General features: G+C 47.2%; 1 protein-coding gene across 7 annotated transcripts in view; it reads left to right on the top strand.

Moving 5' to 3' along the window:
- Positions 1 to 21,439, top strand: part of CELF6 (CUGBP Elav-like family member 6) — a 29,780-nt gene that overhangs the window by 4,648 nt on the left and 3,693 nt on the right. For 2 of the 7 annotated variants that reach the window (XM_072739100.1, XM_072739094.1), the window contains exons 2-10: positions 48 to 130; positions 6,920 to 6,966; positions 8,638 to 8,686; positions 19,914 to 20,042; positions 20,140 to 20,219; positions 20,386 to 20,529; positions 20,639 to 20,771; positions 20,960 to 21,109; positions 21,282 to 21,344. In XM_072739100.1, coding sequence (XP_072595201.1) covers positions 48 to 130; positions 6,920 to 6,966; positions 8,638 to 8,686; positions 19,914 to 20,042; positions 20,140 to 20,219; positions 20,386 to 20,529; positions 20,639 to 20,771; positions 20,960 to 21,109; positions 21,282 to 21,344 — 878 coding nt within the window. The remainder of the gene's footprint in view (positions 1 to 47; positions 131 to 6,919; positions 6,967 to 8,637; positions 8,687 to 19,913; positions 20,043 to 20,139; positions 20,220 to 20,385; positions 20,530 to 20,638; positions 20,772 to 20,959; positions 21,110 to 21,281; positions 21,345 to 21,439) is intronic. The other 5 variants (XM_072739096.1, XM_072739095.1, XM_072739098.1 and 2 more) reach the window with 5 other exon arrangements.

Genomic DNA, 21,439 nt, shown 5'->3' with positions numbered 1-21,439 from the left:
ATTTGGGGGTTTCAGGAAACCCCCTGAGCCAGCCTCTTCCTCCCCAGGCTGTGCCTTCCTCACCTACTGCGCCCGGGACTCTGCTCTCAAGGCCCAGAGTGCACTGCACGAGCAGAAGACCCTGCCAGGGGTAAGTCCACCCGGGTTGGGGGGTGGGGATCACCTCAGGCTGGGAACATGCCCTGTGTGCATGCCAAAGTAGCATATAGGGGCTGGGTTGGGACAAAGAACTAGAAGCAGAACCACCTCTCTAGGAGGGAGCTTCACTGTGCCCTGGACAGCTAGCTGTAGGTTCTTTGTTATATTTAGTCTTCTGACTCAAAGAAATGGACTTAACACTTGGGCCAAGTATTCACCCTATCTTTTCAGAGAGGCATCAGTGTTGTGGGCTATGCTAGAATTTGTCAGCCTTGGCTAAAATAATGGCTTAATGTGTCATTTGTCCCTGGTGTGAGAATATAAGCAGATACATGGGGTACAGACTCTGCTGGGCTGGCATTCTATTTTTTCCTGTTCTAGGGTCCTTAAGAGCACTTCCCTCTGTCCTCTTCCTGTAATGTTTTTTTGGGTGCCTTGACTCATCAAGATTGCTTTCCCTCCTTTCCTCACAAACACGTGGTTAAAGCTAAGAGGATCTGATTTGAGGCCATTATATATCAATGGCCCCTAGTATGGCCTTAGCTAATGGCTAATCAGTGGACAAAAAGCAAAGTGGGACCTACAGACCATGTGGCAGGAAGGGAGTGGTGATTGTTAGGAACTAGAGTGGGTTCACCAAGAGCAAATCATATGACAGAGTCAAAGGAGTGATGTGTCTACAACAAGAGCACTATTCAAATGCCCTGGATGGGCCAAGCCTGAGACTATATCCAGTTTTAAGCCTCAGACTTAAGAGGATCACTAGCCTATCAGAAAGAGACCAGGATGGAATAGGGACATAAAATATATGTCATGGATGATGGTTTGAAGAAATTGGAGATATTTGGCTGGAGAAGATAGGTTTAATGGGGACTTTAGTAGGGAGGTATCATAAAAATAATTATTAAAAAGACTACTTTTTGAGTATCACAGACCTAGATTTGAATCCCAGATTTGTCATTTTCCAGTTCTGTGTCTCTAGATACACTACTTAGATTCTTGAGCTTCAATTTCCTCATCTATAAGGAGTGGGTTATACTAACACTTAGCTCAACTGTGCTATCATGAAGATTAATTGAGACTTAGGAAATACCCAACACAGAGTAAGAGCTCAATAAATATTACTGTCGAGGTAGGGGCAACCATCTTCAGTTTCTGAAGAAGGATTTGGTTTTCTATGGGTGGCTTTAGAGGGCAGGATCAAGATCAGTGGTAAAAGGAACAGGCACTCTAATTTCAGCTCAGTATAAAGAATCACTTCTCTGAATTGGAGCTGTCCAGCAATGGCACCAGCTTTACCTAGAGCTGATCAAGTTGTTAGCGGACCATCAGGCGGTAGGACCAATCCCAGTAACTGAAGCAACATGAGGTTCACTCTTGAAGACCTAGCATCAAGAAACACCAAAATATTACCCTCACCAAGACTCTTGTGTGTAGACTCTGGAGTCAGAAAGACCTGGGTGTGGATCCAGGCCCTACCACTCCCTAATTCTGTGTGTGACCTTGGGAAAGTCTTTACTTCTAAGCCTGAGCATCCTCATATGTAAAACTAAATTAATAGAATTGTTATAATAATTAAGTGAACGGACTCATGTAAAGTACTTAGCACAGTTTTTTTTAAAGATTTTATTTATTTATGAGAGACAGAGAGAGAGAGAGGCAGAGACACAGGCAGAGGAAGAAGCAGGCTCCATGTAGGAAGCCCGATGTGGGACTCGATCCCGGGACTCCAGCATCACGCCCTGGGCCAAAGGCAGACGCTAAACCGCTGAGCCACCCAAGGATCCCCCAGCACAGTTCTTGATATACAACAAGCACTCAATACAGGTTAGCCGCTGGTGGTAGTAGTAGTAATAGTAACAGCAGCATTTGTAGGGGTAGTAGTAGAAGTTATTACTCATCCAGCCATGAGAGTAAATGACTTCTGCTGCTAAAATTGAAAGTCACTGAGACAAACTGTAACATTCCATGTGGGAAACCGCATGGTAAAGGTGCAGAGACAGAAGGAACAAGATGGGTGTGAAATGGGGTTGGGAGTGTGGAGGAGGGCCCATGTGAGCATGGGCCAGGCCAGAGAGAAGATCCACCAGAGGGCAGTGGTGGAAGAGGAAACTTTGGATACCAGGCTGAGGGATTTGGACTTTATCCTAAAAGCAAATGGGAGCACTGAAAAAATTAAGATGAACTTGGGATTTAAAAAAACAGAACAAAACAAAAAAACAACCCTCTTCAACCAGCCACATGGCTCCATGAAGGGAGGACCATATAAGGCTGAGGGCACCTAAGATAAGACCTACGACACTCTAGCCTAGTGGAATAATTTCTGAAGGAGAAAAGAGACATAATAATAGTAATAGCATTTGTTGATTCCAGACAGTGTTCCTAGCATTTTGCCTGTTCAAAGTCATTTAATCCTCTATGAAGAAGGTATTATTGGCCTTCCCATTTTACAGATGAGGAAACTCAGTCAAAGGAAACAATTGACTTGCCCAAGGTTATGTAGCTACTCGGAGGAAGATCTGGGAAGATCTAGGTAGTCTGGCTTCAGAACTCATTCACTTAACCACACTACACTTATTACCTACGCCAAGCTGGTGGTAGACGGGGTCTAAGGTTCTGGAGGGGATGGTAACTGGGTACATCTGCCCTCTCCTACCCTTTTATCTGGATGCTTCCAACATGGCCTTGGCTTTGTACTGCCAGGATTGGCTTTATTCACCTTCTCCAGCTTAACAAAGTGAAAATTAATATTTAATTATTCTCCTAAATGAAAATCGATGGCTCTGTTGGCCAGCCCAAGCAATGTCCGTGCCATCAATCTTTCCTCTGGGCCTGCCAGGGGCAGCAGCAGCTTTAGTCACCTGGCCTCAGGCCCACTAGCATGAAGGGAGGAGGGTGTCCAGCTCTCTGTAGGCCCTGGGTCCTGGGCACAGCTGCCATCTGCTGGAGAAGCAGGGAAAGACTTCAATCTGGGCTCCTACCAAAGACAGGCAGGACTGTCACTATGGGAGCAGGAAAGGTTGGGTCTTCCCAAATAAAAAGCCTGAACCCCTAAGGAACATTTCATAGTATCTACTGGCCTGGGACCTCCCTTTGGCTCCCTTCCACATGCCCCTGCTAATTTCTATTACCTATCAAAACTCGACTCCCTATTCAGGACTTCCTTGAAACCTCAGTGGTCTGTCCCATCTTCTGTAGCTCCTTTTCCATAAAGCTAAAGCTACTTCTTACAGCCTCATTCTAGGCTCCAAAATATACCTAAAGAAGGAGAGACCAACCTTAGCCCAGAAGGTGCCCCTCTACTTCTCCCTCCCTGCTCATGACCTCCTTTCCCTTGGGCATTCATCCCTTCAAACACTGTGAAGGAGACAGACATAACTGAGTTCATTTGCTTTTGCAGGTTGTGCCCTGCACAAAACAGCTTGAGTGGAAAGGGCAAGTGGGAGCTAAAATTCAGCCATGCTCTATTGACCAAGCCATGCATATTATCACAACGCTGTGTCAGCCCAAAAGAAGAGGCACATTTTTTTTCTAATTCATCCACAAAGTTGGGGGAGTGCCTTTTTGTAACTCACACAAAGGCACTGTATGTGCTAGCATGAGCCTAGTGAGTAAATCAGAACCTTTGCCCTCAAGTAGCTTTTCCAGCCCAGAAATAAGTCATTGCATTTCAGTGCGGTTTGCATCTGGGCACATATAGGAAGCATCAGGAGTGGAGAGAGAGGAAATGCTACCTGAGCCCAATTATGACCATATTTCATCACACTTGAGGGTCTAGAAAGCTAAAAGACAAGGCAACTTCTGGAATTCTGGGTACAGTCTGAGAACTGGCAGGAAAGGTGTTCAATGAAGATGGCCAAGGCTCTACGTGAGGGGAGAGTATTGTGTATTTGGGGCAGCAAGGGAGGCAGGACTCACAAGTTTGGGCTATCAATCTTAAGATCTTGGGCTTTGTTGGGAGACTTGCAATGGGGAACCATGGGTGGATTTTAATCATGGAAGAGTAAGGGACTGGTTTTAAAAGCTCAGTCCAGCTACAGTATGACGGTTCAGTTAGAGAGGAAGCAACATCAGAGGCAGATGATCCTTTGGGACACTGTTGCTTGAGTGCAGCTGAATGATGATGCTGGCCTAGAGCTGAGGATAGGGCAGAAATGGGGAGGAGAAGATAGACTTGAGAGCTATTTTGGGTATTCATATAAATCCTAGAACTAGTGGAACTTGGCAGTGGATTGAATTAGAAGAGGGGGTGAGGTACAACAAAGAGCTGAAAATGGTGAAGTTTGCTTTTTCTCTGCTTCTCTCTTCCCTGCATCTATAAACCTCTCTGTAGACCCACCAGTAATCCTAATAAATTCTTCCCATGGTGGGGGCTCTCAAGAGGTTGAGAGTGCAAGTGCTCAGTGTAAGAAATAGTTGGCATCAAGACAGAAGTGTCTGAAGAGGGTAATGCTGAGCCCAAGGCAGGAATTGTAGGCGTATCAAGCAGGGAAAGAGTGTAGGGCTTTGCCTTCCCTTCTGCTGGCAGGGGCTAAAGTACCAGGGCCTCATATATGTCTGTGCTGCGTCCAACCTTCCCCACTCTAATGCCTGTTCTCTCTTCTTTGTGATATTCTCTCCCTTGATTTCCCCTCTAGGGCTGGGCCCTGAAGCAGATGTGGGCCTGGACTCTATCTACATGGGAAACTCTCAAGTGAATAGGTATTCAGCCAAGGGCAGGAGCTCACTTGAGGTCCCATGACAAATTCTTGGCCAAGAAGGCAATGCCCTCTTTTCCTCAAAGGGGAGCCGGGTTACCTCACCCTACTTCCACATCTCTCCCCTGGCTGTGGCAAGAATGAGGCAGGATAGAGCTGCTTAGGTAGTTCATGCAGACAGCTCTCTTTCTCCTCCAGTCACACAGAGCAGACCTAAATCCCAGGTGTCCTCTCCAACCACTTCCCAGTGGCGACCAAAGAACCACCACTCTTCCCAACTCTGTCCTCGTCCTCTCGGGCTCCTCCCCTGGGATTTTCCCTGAATCTCCAAACTCCCAAACTGCCAACTTCCTCAACAGCTAAGCCATAAACCAAGAAGTCAGCCAATATTTCCTTCTCTCCCTCAGTTCCCACATCCAATAGGATTTTAGTCCTGTTAATTCACCCTAACTACGTCTTGAATCTGTCCATATTCCTCTGCCCTGGTCCAGGTCACCCTCACCCCTTACCTGTATCATTGATCTTCCCACCTCTGATCTTTCCCTTTACAATCTTTTTTCTGCATAGTGACGGCTCATGGGATCTTTCCCTACTTAATATCCTTCCCTGGATCCCTGTTGCCTTTGAAATACAATAGAGTCAAAATTCTTTATTGTGGTTTTCACAATCTGCCCCAGTCTGGCCATTGGCTACCTTTTAGTTTCACACCCTTCGATTAAAAACAAACACAACACTGCAAGGTAGGATCATGATTCCCCCTTTTACTAATGTGGGTGCTGAGGCTCAAAGACCTTAGAGAAGTTGCCAGTGACGGAGCCACAGACTCCTTCAGACTTGCAGCTCCCTTTCCATCCCCCAGCCATCTGGAGCGCTCAGCCTCCAGCTCTATCTCTTCCATTATCGCCACAGGACCCAATGACCCCAGTCCTGCAAGGCCCAGGTCAAACTTTGCCTCCTCTGTGAAGCTTTCCCTGTGTCAACCTCTCCAGCTGGAGTCAGCCTCTCCTACAGCACTCTCCCTTGCACTCCTCCTAAGGCCCTGGTCACTCCGTGCCTCGTTACTTGTGCTCATGTCTTAAGAATGGAGTTGAGCAGACAATGTAAAATCATGGACTTCAGCAGCAGACAGACCTGGGGACAAATCCCAGCTCAACCACTTACCCACCACGTGAACTTGGACAAGTGATTTAACTCCCTCAGCCTCAGCTTTCCTAGCTGTACGATGGGGACAGTGGTATTACCTTGCAGAGCAGTTGGAAGGAATTTAGAGGCGATGTATGTAAAGTGTCCCAGAAACGGCCTGGTACATAGTGGGCTCTTAGGAAATGGTGGCATCATCTTCCCCTCTGAGAGTCACGGGAGGACAGTCCTAGGGGTCATTGCTGTCTTCCATGAAGGGCTCAGCCCGGGGCTCTTCCCAGGAAATGCTGGCAGCATGCCCGAGTGGTGGAAAGCCTAGGTGCCCAGACTCTCGGAGGCTGGAGTCTTTCAGGTCTATGGGACATGTATATACCACCTGAGGCCCACGCTCCATTCAAGAGTGGGGGAGTGGGGGAGGGGGAAAGGGGCGTCCCCCATGAGCTCCATCTCTCCAGAAACCCAGCCGGTTAGGCAGCTGCCATGGAAACCACTGCTGTCACATGTGCTTGTCACTCTAGGTTCCAGAGAGAAATTCTCAGGATCTATTTAAGAACTAATAAAATAATGATGGTCTTGCTCACGCTCACTGCGCCCCACCCCAGGCTTCTACCCGTTTCTCCTCCCCTGCCATACTCCTCCCTGCCTTCCCTGTGTTTCCTTCCTGACCCCGTATCCCTTCGTTTCCTTCCCGTATCCACCAGTATATCTCTCTTTCCTTGCCCCTTTCTGGGTCTGTCTCTTTCTCTTATCATCTCTGTCTTCTTGTGTTTCTTCATCCTCCTTGTTTCTCTGCTCTCCATGGCTCTGTCTCTTGGTCTCTCCTCCACAATCACAGGTGGCCATGCCCAGGGACGGTTCCCGTTCCTCCTGGTCCCTGGTCCCGGCCAATCCAGACCTGTCCAGCTCGCCCTGATCTGCTTGGATTGATCTGTCATCCCCTCTAGACTGCAGCCTGAGTCCTGTCGGTGTCTCGGCCCCCACCCACAACCTGGTACACTGCAGGGGCTCCACCACCAGCGGGTGGGTGTGTCAGAGCGTATAAGAACCTGAGCCCTGGGTGGGAGGGGGATTGTGCTGGTACAGGCCTGGCCTGTTTTCCTTTCCTCTTTTTTTTTTTTTTGAAATAAGCCCTCCCCACTCCCCCACCCCCAAATTTGATCCAAAGGAAATTGCTCAACTGTGACTGCCAGGGCGTTACCATGGTTACTAGGTAGCACTTGTGGCTATGGTAACAGGAAGCTGCCTGTTGTCTCGGCAACGAGCACATTGGTAGAGGATGGAGTGGCCCTGATTGGTGCAGAAACAGTGCATTTCCTGAAGGGAGGGGGTCAGATCATCACCTTCTCAGGCCAGATGGGCATCAGTACCCCTTCCTCCATGAACGGGAAGGCCGCTGTTCTTTCCTCCCGGCACTCAGCTGTCTGCCCCCAACAATAATTCCTCACATCCTACGCACCCAGCTCTTGGCAGTTTACAAAGACCTTTTGCGTCCCCATTATCTCATGTGATCCCCACAACACCCATGAGAGGAAGGTGAGATGGGGATTCAATCATGAATTCTCTCAGGGTGGTTGGGGGATGGGAATGTGTGGGGGTGTATGTCGAAATCACCTAGGAGCTTTTACAAATTATACAGTCCCCCAACTTGAGAGTCTGGTATGGTTCTCAGGTGATTCTTATCCAGCCCTGATCAGGGAACCCCTGAATTAGAAGGCGAAATCGGTTGGTGGGGGAGGGGATAAAGGGAAGAGTCAAGCTGCTTTCCAGGTTTCTAGCTTGGATGACTGGAAGGATCAGGTCCCGGCAAAAAGATAGGCTCTGGTGCGGGTGTGTTGAGTGGAAGATGCCAGTGGGACTTTCTAGTCAGGATGTCCAGCAAGTAGCTGGTACATGGGTCTGAAGCCCAGGAGGGAGGTGTGGGCTGGGGATGCAGAGCTCTGAGTCAGCCCTGTGAGGATGGTAGCTGAGGCTGTGGGTGTGGGCGAGACTATTCAGGAAGAATGGGAACAGCAGGATGAGCAGGGCCGAGGATGGTGCCCTGGAGAATGCCAGCATCCTCAAGGGAAGGGGGGCCCAGGGAGGGACCTGAGTAGGTGAGTGTAGAAACTGTAGTGACATAGAGGCTGGGGAAGGTTTTCCCTCATTTAACAAGCTGAATCCGAGAGAGGATGGCTTGCTTGAAGTCATACAACCGTTAAAAGGCAGAGTTGGGGTAGACAGCACAAAGTCGGATTCCCAGATTGTTTAATCTAAATGACATATAGAATTATAGTCTCAGTTTTAACAAAACACAAATCTTCAGTGTCAATTCTACCCTCCCACCCAACTCCTCTCACCCAAAGCCTTTAAGGAGGCCCAGGAGCCAGAGGGACAGGGCTCACGTAATCCTAGCCCAGAGCCCAGAGCAGGATCTCTTTTGCCACCACAGTCCGTCCTGCTTGCCACCAAGCTTCCTATCACCCCACCCTTCAGGTTTCAGCACCTTCTGAATTCCCCAGTTTAAGGAAGAATCTTGGAGAAAATCTATAGTCCATTGTGAGAGTGGTGGGGTACAGAGTTCAAAGGGGCCAGGGCTTAGATCCTGAGGCATCCAGGGGAGGAGAAGCTGGGTTCAGGGCCAGGTAGTCATGCTGACTGGGTGTCTTGGTCCAATGTCTTTCAGATGAATCGTCCGATCCAGGTGAAGCCGGCTGCCAGTGAGGGCCGAGGAGGTAACTTCCCTGTGTGACAAACCTCAGGGTGTCACCCACATAGGGGGTGGGGGGCTTACTCCTCGAGTCAGTCTTGCCCATGGTTTATTACCAGAGCTTCCTTGGGTCAGGGGGTAAGTGGGGCCCAGAGTTGCTCAGCACCAGAAACAGCTTAGTCTTTCCAGCTCTTCCCTTCCCTGAGAAGGAACGGGGTCCCAGGGTCCCTACACACAAAAAAGGTGGGAAGAGCCTAGGAAGGTACTGGAGGTAGAGGATGGGAGCTCTTGCTACCTTGCCCTGGAGAGAGCTCATTCTCGTTTTTTCAGGTGGAACTTCCAGATTTGTTTGAAAAACCAGGCTGGAATGATTCTCTTTTTTTTTTTCATATTCTTCTGATCATAGAGGACCCAGTCCACTCTGGATTGGAGCCGTTCATTTCTTCACTGCAATTGCCTAGTTACTTATGGTAAAAGATGAGTCTGGTAAGACAGACTTTGCAGGCCATATGAAGGAATTGACTCTATACTGGTGAGGAGCATGGCAAGTCTTCGAAGGTCTTTTTTTTTTTTTTTTTTTTTTTTTTTTTTTAGCAACACTGTTTACCGGTGCAGAAAGACCGATGCTCCTTAAGAACAGGAGGGGGAAAAAAAAAAAAAAAGAACAGGAGGGGTAGAAAGCTTGTGCCTTTTGACAACCAGCTACATTCCAGCCAGCTTCCATACTGGAAAAGTGATGCTGGCTTCTGGTGTCAGTCCTTTGGCGTCTTTCTCACCCTTGGGTCTTTTTTTTGTTTGTTTTTTTTTTTGTTTTTTTTTGTTTTTTTTCACCCTTGGGTCTTATATCATTCCAGGATATCTGCCTATTGCCCTGATGTCTGCTGACTCTCTCCCTTGAATGAGACTCTCTCCCTGCCTTACCTAAGATCAGTCATGGTGTTGTTAGATGGAAGAAGCTGCCCATGGTCTGGGAGAGAATGGAACCCAATTGACAGGTCTTCATTGATTCCTAATTCTGCACATCCTTTCAGACTTCATGTTCACTGGCTACACCCACAAGGGGCTCTGGAAGCTTTGTGGGCCTCTTGTGGAGTTCTTTCTTCCATGAAATTCTTCCCTTATCTTTATAGATTATCTGACCTCTGGTCTCTGATTCTCAATTTCAGGTCAAGATGTTATCACTTCTACTTTGCCTTGAAGAGATATTTCCAAGTTTCCTCCTCCCCTTCTCACACGTAGCCTCCTTTCCAACCTCATTCTTTCCAGACAGGTTTTTGAGAAGTTCCAGCCTCCATACAGAACCTCTGGTTCACTTGTCCCGAGATCTTCTGCCTTTTGGGAAGCTCCGTTAGGCATCAGGGTCATTGTTGGCCATTGCTGGCCATCTTCTAGGCCTTGTCCACAAACATTAACTACTCCCATAGTTCAGAGTCCAACTTAGAGTACCTGAGTGAGCTAAGAAGCAGACAGTTTAAGCTGTAGTTTATTCAACCATCCAACCAACATCTTCTGAGTAACTTTTTTTATATATAAATTTATTTTTTATTGGTGTTCAATTTGCCAACATATAGAAAAACACCCAGTGCTCATCCCGTCTTCTGAGTAACTTATTCCACATTAGGAATAGAGATGTGAGCAAGGCAGACCTGGCATCTGGCCTCATTGAGCTCTGGAGCTATGAAGGGATAGTACATGGGGTTACAATTCAGTGTGATCAGTGCTTTTCAAGTCCGGGAGAGATTGTGGGCATAGTAACAAGGGCGCATCTATCTTAGTCTGGGAGATCAAGGTGGCCTCCCAGAGGTAGTAATATTCAAGCTGAGATCTCAAGGATGAACAGGAAGTAGTCAAATAGAGAAAAGAGGGGAGAGGGAGCAGGTGTTTAGGCAAAGGGGATAGCATGCACAGAGTTCAGAACATGATGCAACTTGGATCTGGTTCAAGAACTAAGTTCACAATACTGGGGGCACTCTTGCTGTTTGGAGTCCAACACATCTCATTGGGGTGAGGGCAGCTGTACAAAGGAGGCTTCGGATGATGTTTCTGCTTGGCCTGGTCCATATGTCCTCATCATCTGAGCCCCATGCAGTGGCATCAGCCTGAGTTTTATCATTTTCCTCCCCTTTTTGCACAGATTTTACAGGTGTCACATCATTGACAAATTCTGTATTCTGTGGCAGCCCACCTATATACACCTGTTCAGATTCAGAGCAGCTCAAGAGAGCAGGAAAAGCAAATCTAGTTGAATAGAGGTCTGCCTGGCAGTAGGATTCATAATTTTAGTAGTTATGTGTTACATGGGTATTTCTTGACAAATGATGGCTCTTAACGAGCATATACTCCAAATGCATCCATGAATAATCCTTCTAGCAGGTTTAGATGGCCAGATCTCTCAAGTCCTCCCTCCTCCCACTCAGAGTCACCAAACATTCCCTGCTACATTTTCAGGAGAGAGGAGACATATGTACTAAGTATTGCAAAAACAGTTGGGCCTTTACAATTTATAAGTATTTAACTACCAACTGATCTGTGTTAGATAATCTTGTTACTAATCAGAATGTGTTCCTTTTCTTCAGTGTTACATATTTCTTCTGAGTTTAGCTCTCTGTTGAATTTAAACACAAACTAATGCTTTAGAAACAGAGCTTTTCTTTCTTTCTTTTTTTTTTTTTTTTAGAAACAGAGCTTTTCGAATGGTATTGGATTTTGCTTTTGAAACGGAACATTTGACACCAGTGTGGTACAGCTTGCCCTATTCAAGTCTTATCTTTGCAATCCCAAAAATCACATTGAGAATACTGGTATCAATGCAGACATAGTCTAAAGGGTATCGAGGCAAATAGTATAACCTTCTAAGATTCCACCATTTTCTTCCGGAAGGGGTTATTTGATCCCCCACACCCTGCCAAAACAGGGATCTCCAACTCAAATGCTACAGGAGCCAGGTAGAGAACTTTAAACGAATGAGATTGACACGACTTAATTACAATTTACATTTTAATTATATTAAATGTTGGCAACTGATTCGATTTTTAAAAGTTTACCAGCACTGTGAGAACTCAACCAAACCTATCAGTTTTGCTTCTTTGGCCCAAAGACTTCCCTTTCTTCTATCTACATATAGGAGCACTCTGTTGTACACACATGAGCTTTTTAACAAAAACAGTTACTTTACATTCTCTCTCTTGAATTTTGGTGCCAATGCAACAGAGTAGTATTTCTCTTATTTTTGATCAATAGACATGAGGTTTATGGTTGAAAAAACCTATGTTTTAAACATACTGCATGTCGTATTACTTTCAGAAGTTATTAGTAACCCTTGTACATTCAATGCTTACAATGCATTAATAGTGCAATAATAGTAGCATCACAACAGGATCTGCCTGATGGAAGGTACTGGAGTCCTCTTCTTCCATGGCCATTCTATTTATTTGAGAGAGAAAGAGAGAGCATGAGCATGAGGGAAGGGGCAGAGCAGGGAGCCTGATGCGGTGCTCTATCCCAGGTCCCTGAGCCAAAGGCAGACATTTAACCGACCACACAAGGGCCCCTAATAGCAGCCTTTTAATGATCTCAGCCAATTCCCATAAATTCTGCAGCTAATTTCCATGCTGTTCATGTGCTCCATACTCGGTGCCTATATTTTGCATCCTGTGGTATTGAGCAGTACTCTTAAAAGAAAACGCACCGAACTTTCCAAAACTAAATGATATCTTAATTATAATAAGGGCACCCATTTCTACATCAAACAAACATAGTGCCAGAAAGTTTTCTCCTCAGCATTTGGATTTATTTGAATATAAACATTAAAATGTTTGGATAAAAATTAAAGGGTCGTGTATTTCAAAATGTTAACACCAAATTATATGAGGTCAGGGCTAGGGATCCCCAAATCCTTCAGACAGTGGTAACTAAATAAGCCTGTTTTACTTGCTGTTCAGCATGGAGGCTGTGGTTGATTTTTCCTAACTTACATTATTTCTGCAATGGAGGCACAAAAAATAAGTTTAGTTGTAGGTACCAATTGTATAGGAAAACCTTAGTCCTAAGGCAAAATCTTCAAAATCATTGAAATTCTTTATATATTTTTTCCTCTCTTCAAATTTCATAACATAAAATCAATAAATTCATAAATCACAGTAGGAATTGCTCTGCTTGTTCCATTCTCCAACTTTTTTTTTTTTTAACCTAGCACATATTTGTGTTTCCAGGATGCCTGAGGTACAGATACAGGTTAAGTAATCAACCCAAGTACTCTTTCCACTTTAGCTTTTTTAAACTTTAAAATTTAAAACATTCTCTGAAGGGAGGGATCTCTTTTTAAATCTTGAAATTTGGCTTAACTGAAGAGACCAATTATCTGTTATCACATCAACTCTCCTATCACCATCCTATAATTAGTTTAGGTAATTTCTAACTGAATTTATATCGTTTTATTTAAATACCAGCCTGGGTTCTGAATAATAAATATATATAATTATCTAACTAGGTGAGCCATTTTTCCAAATTTTATCCAGGATTCTATTTCATTCAGTGTTTAACAACTAAACTTTGAGTTAAAGTTAAATTTTGAGCTGGAATTTTCAGAATCTCATAATACCGGGACATATTTTCTGACCTAATCAGATACGGATTTAACTACAACTGTTATGCCGGTCAGTTGACACTCGTATCTGTCTTTGATCCTTATACTTATTTAATTCCTAAAAGTATTCCTCCAGTGAAGACCCTACTGGGTAGGTTTCACAGTAGAGCTTGAGACTACTCAAGTTAACGTTTCACTTCCTGAAATTAATTCTACCTCTGAAGGTAAAGGGAGGTGCTTGCCCTTCAGCTTGACTCCGAGCGGATCACCCAAAGCTGATCATGAACACTTTTAGGTCATGGCAATGGATTTAATCCTCTGACAAGCCCTTCAGGTACAGGTATACAGCCTACACAAGGAAAACGCAATCTGGAGGCTGAGATTCTTCTCTCTCAGAAGAACCTGGAATCTCAGGCTTGTCTGCCTTTCTTCCCTACTTCCTGGTTCTCCTGGGTCAGGACGAAGGGACAATAGAGTCTCTGTTCTTTCTTGGTCTATGTACCTATTTTCAGTCCTCCTTGAAGCACTTCTTCATTTTAAAAAATTATAGCAAAATAGGAATATCATAAACTTTATCACCTTTACCACTTTTAAGTGTACAGCTCAGTAGTGTTAAGTATATTCACATTTATTGTGCAAACTATCACCAGAATTTCTTCCTCCTGCAAAGCTCTAAATCTGTACCTATTGTAACAATATCTCCATTTCCTCCTCCAGCCCCTGGTAACCATCATTCAACTTTCTTTATCTATGAATTTGATTTCTCTAAGATACCTCATATAAGCGAAGTCATGCAGTATTTGTCTTTTTGTGACTGGCTGATTTCACTTAGCACGATCTCTTCAAGGTTCATCCCCGTTGTAGCATGTGTCAGGTTTTCCTGCCTCTTAAAGGCTGAATAGTATCCCACTGTAGGAATACACCACAGTGTGTTTATCCATTCATTGGTTGAAAGACATTTGGGTTGCTTCCACCTTTTAACTGTTGTGGATAATGCTACTGTGAACATGAGTGTACAAATATCTCTTTGAGACTCAGCTTTCAATTCTTTTGTTTTTTTTATAAACTTATTTTTTATTGGTGTTCAATTTGCCAACATAAAGAATAACACCCAGTGCTCATCCCATCAAGTGCCCCCCTCAGTGCCCGTCACCCAGTCACCCCCACCCCCACCCCACCCCACCCCCACCCCCGCTCACCTCCTCTTCCCACACCCCTAGTTCGTTTCCCAGAGTTAGGAGTCTCTCATGTTCTGTCTCCCTTTCTGATATTTCCCACTCATTTTTTCTCCTTTCCCCTTTATTCCCTGTCACTATTTTTTATATTCCCCAAATGAATGAGACCATATAATGTTTGTCCTTCTCCGATTGACTTATTTCACTCAGCTTTCAATTATTTTGGTTATAATACCCAAAACTGGTATTGTCGGATCATATGGTAATCCTACTTTTAATTTTGGAGGGAACTGCCTGCTGTTTTCCATAGTGGCTGTACATTCCCACCAGCAGTGCACAGAGGTTTCAGTTTCTCCACACTCTTTCCAACACTTGCTATTTTCTTCTCCTTCAAGGTCTCCTCCTCCTCCTCCTCCTGCTTCTACCTCTTCTTCTCCTCCTCTTCCATCTTCTCCTTTTCTTTCTTCCTCTACTCTTTCTCCTCCTTCTCCTTCCCCTCCACCTCCACCTCCTCCATCTTCTCCTTCTTCTTCTCCTTTTCCTTCCTCTCCTCTTCCTTCTTTTCCTCCTTCAACAGTCATCCTTTTTTTTTTTTTTTTAAAGATTTTATTTATTTATTCATAGAGATGCAGAGAGAGAGAGAGAGGCAGAGACATAGGCAGAGGGAGAAGCAGGCTCCCTGCAGGGAGCCTGACGTGGGACTCGATCCAGGGTCTCCAGGATCACGCCCTGGGCTGCAGGCGGCGATAAACCGCTGCGCCACCGGGGCTGCCCCTCAACAGTCATCCTAATAGGTGTTAGGTGATATTACATTGTGGCTTTATTTTTTTAAGATTTATTTATTTGTTTGTTTGTTTATATATTTAATAGAGAGATAGAGAGCATAAGCAGACAGAGCAGCAGAGAGAGGGAAAGCAGGCTCCCTCCTGAGCAGAGAGCCTGATATGGGGCTCAATCCCAGGACCCCAGGATCGTGACCTAAGTTGAAAGCAGATGCTTAAGTGCTGAGCCACCCAGGGACCCCTACATTGTGGTTTTAATTTGTACTTCTTTAATGATTAGTAATGTTGAGCATCTTTGCATATGCTTAGTGGCCATTTGTATATCTTCTTTGGAGAAATGCTTATTTAAGCTCTTTGCTCACTTTTTAATAGGATTATGTGGGGGCGTTTGTTGTTGAGTTGTAGGAACTCTTTATTCTGGATATTACCCCCTTATCAGATGTATGATTGGCAAATATTTTCTCCCATTCCATAGGTTGTCTTTTCACTCTGAGCGTGTCCTTTGATGCACAGAAGTTTTAAATTTTGATGTAGTTCACTTTATCTATTTTTACTTTTGTTGCCTGTGCATTTGGTGTCACATCTAAGAAATCATTCCCAAATGCAAGGTCATAAACTTTTCCCATTTCTTCTAAGATTGTTATAGTTTTAGCACTGGTGTTTAGTTAGGTCTTTGGTTAATTTTCAGTTAATTTTTCTATATGGTGCAAAGGGTCCAATGTCATTTGTTTGCATGTATATATCCACTTTTCTCAGCACCATTTGTTGAAGACTGGCACTCTTGTCAAAAACCATTTGACCATATATGTGAGGGTTTATTTCTGGCCTCTCTATTCTATTCCATTGATTTGCAGGTCTTTCTGCCAGTGTCACACTGCTTGATTACTGTAGCTTTGTAGTAACTTTTGAAATCAGAAAGTGTGAGATCTCCAACTTTCTTCTTTTTCAAGATTGTCTTGACTATTCAAGGTTTCTTGAGATTCATATGAATTTTAGGAGGGACTTCTCTATTTCTGCCATTTTCTAATGGCAAAAAAAAGGGGGGCATTGGGGTTTTAATGGAAATTTTTGAAAAGAAATTGTATTAAATCTGTAGATCTCCTTTGGGTAGTAGTGATATCTAATAATATTAAGTCTTGTGTGAACACAAGATGTCTTCCATTTATTTGTGTCTTTAATATCTTTTAGCAATGTTTTATAGTTTTCAGGATACCAGTGTTCTGCCTCCTTGTTTAAGTTTATTCTTAAGTATTTTATTCTTTTTGTTGCTATTATAAGTGAAACTGCTTTCTTAATTTCCTTTTCAGATTGTTCATTGCTAGTGTATAGAAACACAACCGACTTTGTTTGTTGGTTTTGTATTCTACAACTTTGCTGGATTTATTAGTTCTAACAGGGTTTTGTTGTTGTTGTTGTTGTTGTTGTTGTTGTTGCTTTGTTTTATTTTATTTTATTGAAATTAAAGCTCTTCTTGGTACTTATCAGATCAGGCCAGAAGACTCTGCCCTGGATATTTCCTCACTGATTTCCCAGGCTTCCTTGACTCCTTATGCTGGAGTCATTACTAAGAACATCAGGGGAAAGATGCTTTGCTCCATGTGCTGCCACCAGTCGTATCCCCTGGGTTGGTATTTGGACTGAAAGGTGGCCAAGTATTTTTAGGATGTATTTGGTGGTTGGTACCCCAATGCTGAAACCTTGTTCCTACACAGTCCCTACAATCACAACATCCCACCAACAGGAAGGTAAATGAGTATGAGGCCCATAAACCAGAAACTTGAGCACCTCAGGAATTCATTTGGGCCAGCTTGAGGCAGAGCCTCCTTTCTTGAACAGTATCTTAGTGCCTTTCCTGAGGAAGTGGGAATGGACTGACTCGGACTCTGGGTCTCCATCATCATCTCTCTCTGGGGGCATTGATCAGCCCTTAGCACCTTCAGGGCTGTGTATTTAGGGGCTATTCTTAGGAGGTCTAGCCTATTACTCTCTTAGGCCTCCTGAGAAACTTATCTCACCATTTAGGATCACCTGAAACTCATGGTTATTGTGACCTTGATCATCCTGCTGTCAAAAATCATCAAGCTCCCTGTAAAGTAGCATAAAGAATACCAGCATTCAAGGTGATACCTTTGAAACAGGCAGTATAGAGTCCAGCCTAGAGCCCAGCCTACAACCCAGCTTCATTTCAATTTAAAATTCTGTATAGCCCAGTAGTCCAGGACAATGGGGTCAGTGCCTTCTCATGAAAATTAAAATTCTTGACTTGGCACTGCAAAAGAATGTTCAGAGAATTTCATGGTCTGTGGCATGGGCTTGAACTAATGACTATTAGCAGCAAAGAGCACCAAGAGGAAGAGCAGATAAAGATCAAACCACTGTACACACAATCCTATTTCCTGTTTTGGGGGCTCCATCTCAGCCTTGACGTTGCTTTTCCTACCTAGGACTGCTTGGATGTCAGTCCCTGTGCCATGATATCTTAGCTGTGTGCCATCACCATCTTGCAGACCCTATCCACACAGCTGCACTATAAATTAGTACATCATGAAGCCCTGTTAAAGCTTGGGACTCTGGAGGCCATAGGATCTTCTCTAGCCTCTCTTGGGCCTCAGACAGACACAGGGGCATTCCTTAGTGTCATAGCTCACAACAGTGACAGTCTTCTGAGGTTTGATTCCCTGACCGAATCAGGCCTGTCTTCCAATGTCAAGTGAAGCCATTAGCAGACTGATCAAGCAATTCTTTCTTTGTCTTCTTGGTTTCCTGAAGAGGATGATCTCATGTCCCTCTTTCATATATCATGTGGAATTCTATTTACACTCTTTTAGATCAGTGGTTTTTAAAGGACTTTCCTTGGAGCCCCCTTTAGGGGGTACTAGGAGAAGATGAAGCAAGAGGAACTTCAGCCCCACCCCCACTCCCCACCTTTCTAGTTTCCATCAGAGCAGTTCCACTTGTCTTTCATTTTTTAGTGTCATCCTAATATTTTTGTTAGAAGAACAGATTCCGCAGCTTTTTGAAAAGGTTGAGAAACCAGTGATCTGTTCCAAAAGCACTCCTCTGTGGCTAACATTCCCAGAAGTGAAGCACACTAACCAGATTGTATTCTCACCGCAGAAGATCTGCACTTCCTCTAGGATCCCAGCCACAAGTACATTTTATATCCCTTCCCCCTTGGGATCACTGGGCAGTAATCCCCTGGAGAGGGGCAGGATCCGCTGAAGCACACTATGCGTGTCCCATTTAAGCACAGCCCCCACTCTCTACACAGACACAGCATCGACTGACACTTCAAGGTCTCAGGGCAGCCTCGGCTGAACCCCACACCTTCCAGGTAAAATATGGACACACACATCACCCTACTGGAGATTGCCTCCCCTGTTGGTGCCAGGCAGTCTGTTCTTCTTTTTCTCTGCCACCCAGGCTTCAGTCTTTGAGTCTTCCCAGCCTTGTGTCCCTTGCACTCAGAATCCGAGGCTCCCCATTGGACTAGCCAAGTTTATCAAGGAATAAAAATCTGGGATGGGTTTTCTTGGCCTCCAGGATCTGAAGGTGAAACCTAAAGCTAGATTCTCACCCACTCCTTCTCTCCTAACTTACATTGCCTGTGTGAAGCCTCATGCTATTTCAGAGAGTTATGTTGGTGCAGAAAAGAGCAGGGCTTTGAAAGCAGGCCCTGTGGTCTGGACCCCTCTACTGTGGGTTCCTGGGCAGTGCTCCTGAGGCCTTGACTGGCTAGATGTGCAACTAAGCCCTGGTTTCCAGCCCCAGTTCTCCAGCTTTCTCCATGGAACACACTCCCAGAGGAAGAGAGAACACAGGGAGAGCTCAGACTTGACCTCGGGTGGCCATCCAAGTCTACAGAATCTGTACTTCTGTAGTGTGAACGCCTGGGGAAAGATCAGGGCAAGAGCACAGGGAAGGTGGAAAGTAGGCAGCAGGGCTCAGTGAGGGCCCTGGAAGCTCAGCATGGGAGTTTAGGAAAGGGGTCAAGGGCTTAGCAGGTGTAGGGGGTAATGCTAACCTTAGAGGCTCAGGAACCCAAGCTTCCTGCCCTCTTTAGGCCTTTGGGAGAGGCACCCAAACTGAGTTTGGTGCTAGGCTTGGAGATTCATCATTGCAGTGCTCAACATCTGGGGACAAGGCAGTACGACGAGACGACCATTTTCTGTGCTGTTTGTTTTTGGCCCAGAACCCTCCTCCATTTGAGCAGGAAGGGGGCACTCATGGCATTGCCCTCCAGCTGACTAGCAAGGGCGTACTTTCTTTTGTCCTAATCCAATCTGAATACAAAGGCCTTCTCTGAGGACACCCCCCCCCCCCCATCCTTAGGGCTGAGGCTGAAAGGGTCCCAAACTGCCTTTCCCAAACTCTCAGAACAGAAAGGTCAAGCATAAATAAGATGCATACAGGGCTGTACCCAACCCAAGATATCGATTGAATCACTTTCCACAAAAGCGAAATCAGTCTTGTTTTTTCCCAGGACCCAGGTTGTCCTGGTGGATCTGGGTTGAGTTCTTTTCCTCCAGATCGATCTGCAGATTATCCTGCTCCTTAAGGAAACCCAAGCTTGTAGCCCAGGGCATGCTCACTCCCTAAACCTCCTCCCAGAGTTGGACTGTGGTGAGCTGCCTTCTTAAGCTCCTCTGGCTACTCTGGGGAGTCCAAGAGGACTTAGGGTCTCCAGGTCACTCCTGGATTTGTCCCCAGAGGACCGAAAGCTGTTTGTGGGGATGCTGGGGAAGCAGCAGGGTGAGGAGGACGTCAGGCGCCTGTTCCAGCCCTTTGGCCATATCGAGGAGTGCACCGTCTTGCGGAGCCCTGACGGCACCAGCAAAGGTGACTTGAGCTGACCCTGGGATTCCCTGCCTCGTTGGGCCGCGCGAGCCTTTGGCCCCCGTGGCCTGAGCCGCCCAATTCTTCTCCTCCGCCCCAGGCTGTGCCTTTGTGAAGTTCGGGAGTCAGGGCGAAGCTCAGGCAGCCATCCAGAGCCTGCACGGCAGCCGGACCATGGCGGTGAGGGCGGGCGCCCGGGGCCAGGGCGAGGCCGGCGGGGTGGGGCCGGGCTTCTCCTCCCCACGTGCCATCGGTGCCCAGCACAGGGCCTGATGGGCTCAGCGCTTGGCCTAGGGCCGGGGCTGGGGTCTGGACTGGTCACGGCGGCCTCCCCTGCCCTACCCAGGGCGCCTCGTCCAGCCTCGTGGTCAAGCTGGCGGACACCGACCGGGAGCGCGCGCTGCGGCGGATGCAGCAGATGGCCGGCCAGCTGGGCGCCTTCCACCCCGCGCCGCTGCCGCTGGGGGCGTGCGGAGCCTACACCACGGCGGTGGGTGCCCGCCCGGGCGGGGGGCGGGGGGGGGGGCGGGGGGGGCGGGGGGGGGGGCGGGGGCGCAGCCGCCGCTGAGGTCCACCCCCGCCCTTCTTCCCTCCCAAAGATCCTGCAGCACCAGGCGGCCCTGCTGGCGGCGGCCCAGGGCCCGGGCCTAGGCCCGGTGGCCGCGGTGGCGGCCCAGATGCAGCACGTGGCGGCCTTCAGCCTGGTGGCCGCGCCGCTGTTGCCTGCGGCAGGTACTGCGCGCGGGGCGGGGCCCCGGGGGGTGGGACAGGGCGGGGAGGGGCGGGGTCCCGGGGGGCGGGGCGGGGTCCCGGGGGGCGGGGCGGGACGGGGCGGGGCCCCCGTGGGCGGGACGGGGAGGGGCGGGGTCCGGGGGCGGGGCGGGGCCGCGGCCTGACTCTCCCACCCGCTCCGCCCCCAGCAGCCACCTCCCAGCCAGGCGGCGGCCCCGGCTCCCTTCCCGGTCTGCCAGCGCCCATCGGGGTCAATGGATTCGGCCCCCTGACTCCCCAGACCAACGGGCAGCCGGGCTCCGACACACTCTACAATAACGGGCTCTCCCCTTACCCAGGTGGGCCCTCCACTCCGCCCGCATCTCCCCGAAACGGAGTGGGGTGCGGAGGGGGGCGGCGGCGACCGTCTGGGGAAGGGACTTCTCTTTGCCTGCGGCCTCTCAGAGCGCCCCTCCACCTCCCGCCCGTCCGCCCACGTTCACCGTGGGCCTCCTGCCCCTCTCTCCCCAGCCCAGAGCCCCGGTGTGGCTGACCCCCTGCAGCAGGCCTACGCTGGGATGCACCACTACGCAGGTTTCACTTGGCGCTACGCGGCCTGGGGGGTTCGAAGGGCCCCAGAAAGGAATAGGGAGATTGGGGGGGCCGGGCTAGGCTCTCTTCTGAGGAGT

Source organism: Vulpes vulpes, chromosome 15 (assembly GCF_048418805.1).
Source record: "Vulpes vulpes isolate BD-2025 chromosome 15, VulVul3, whole genome shotgun sequence".
Taxonomy (NCBI): Eukaryota; Metazoa; Chordata; class Mammalia; order Carnivora; family Canidae; genus Vulpes; species Vulpes vulpes.
This window is presented reverse-complemented; position numbering and strand designations above follow the sequence as displayed.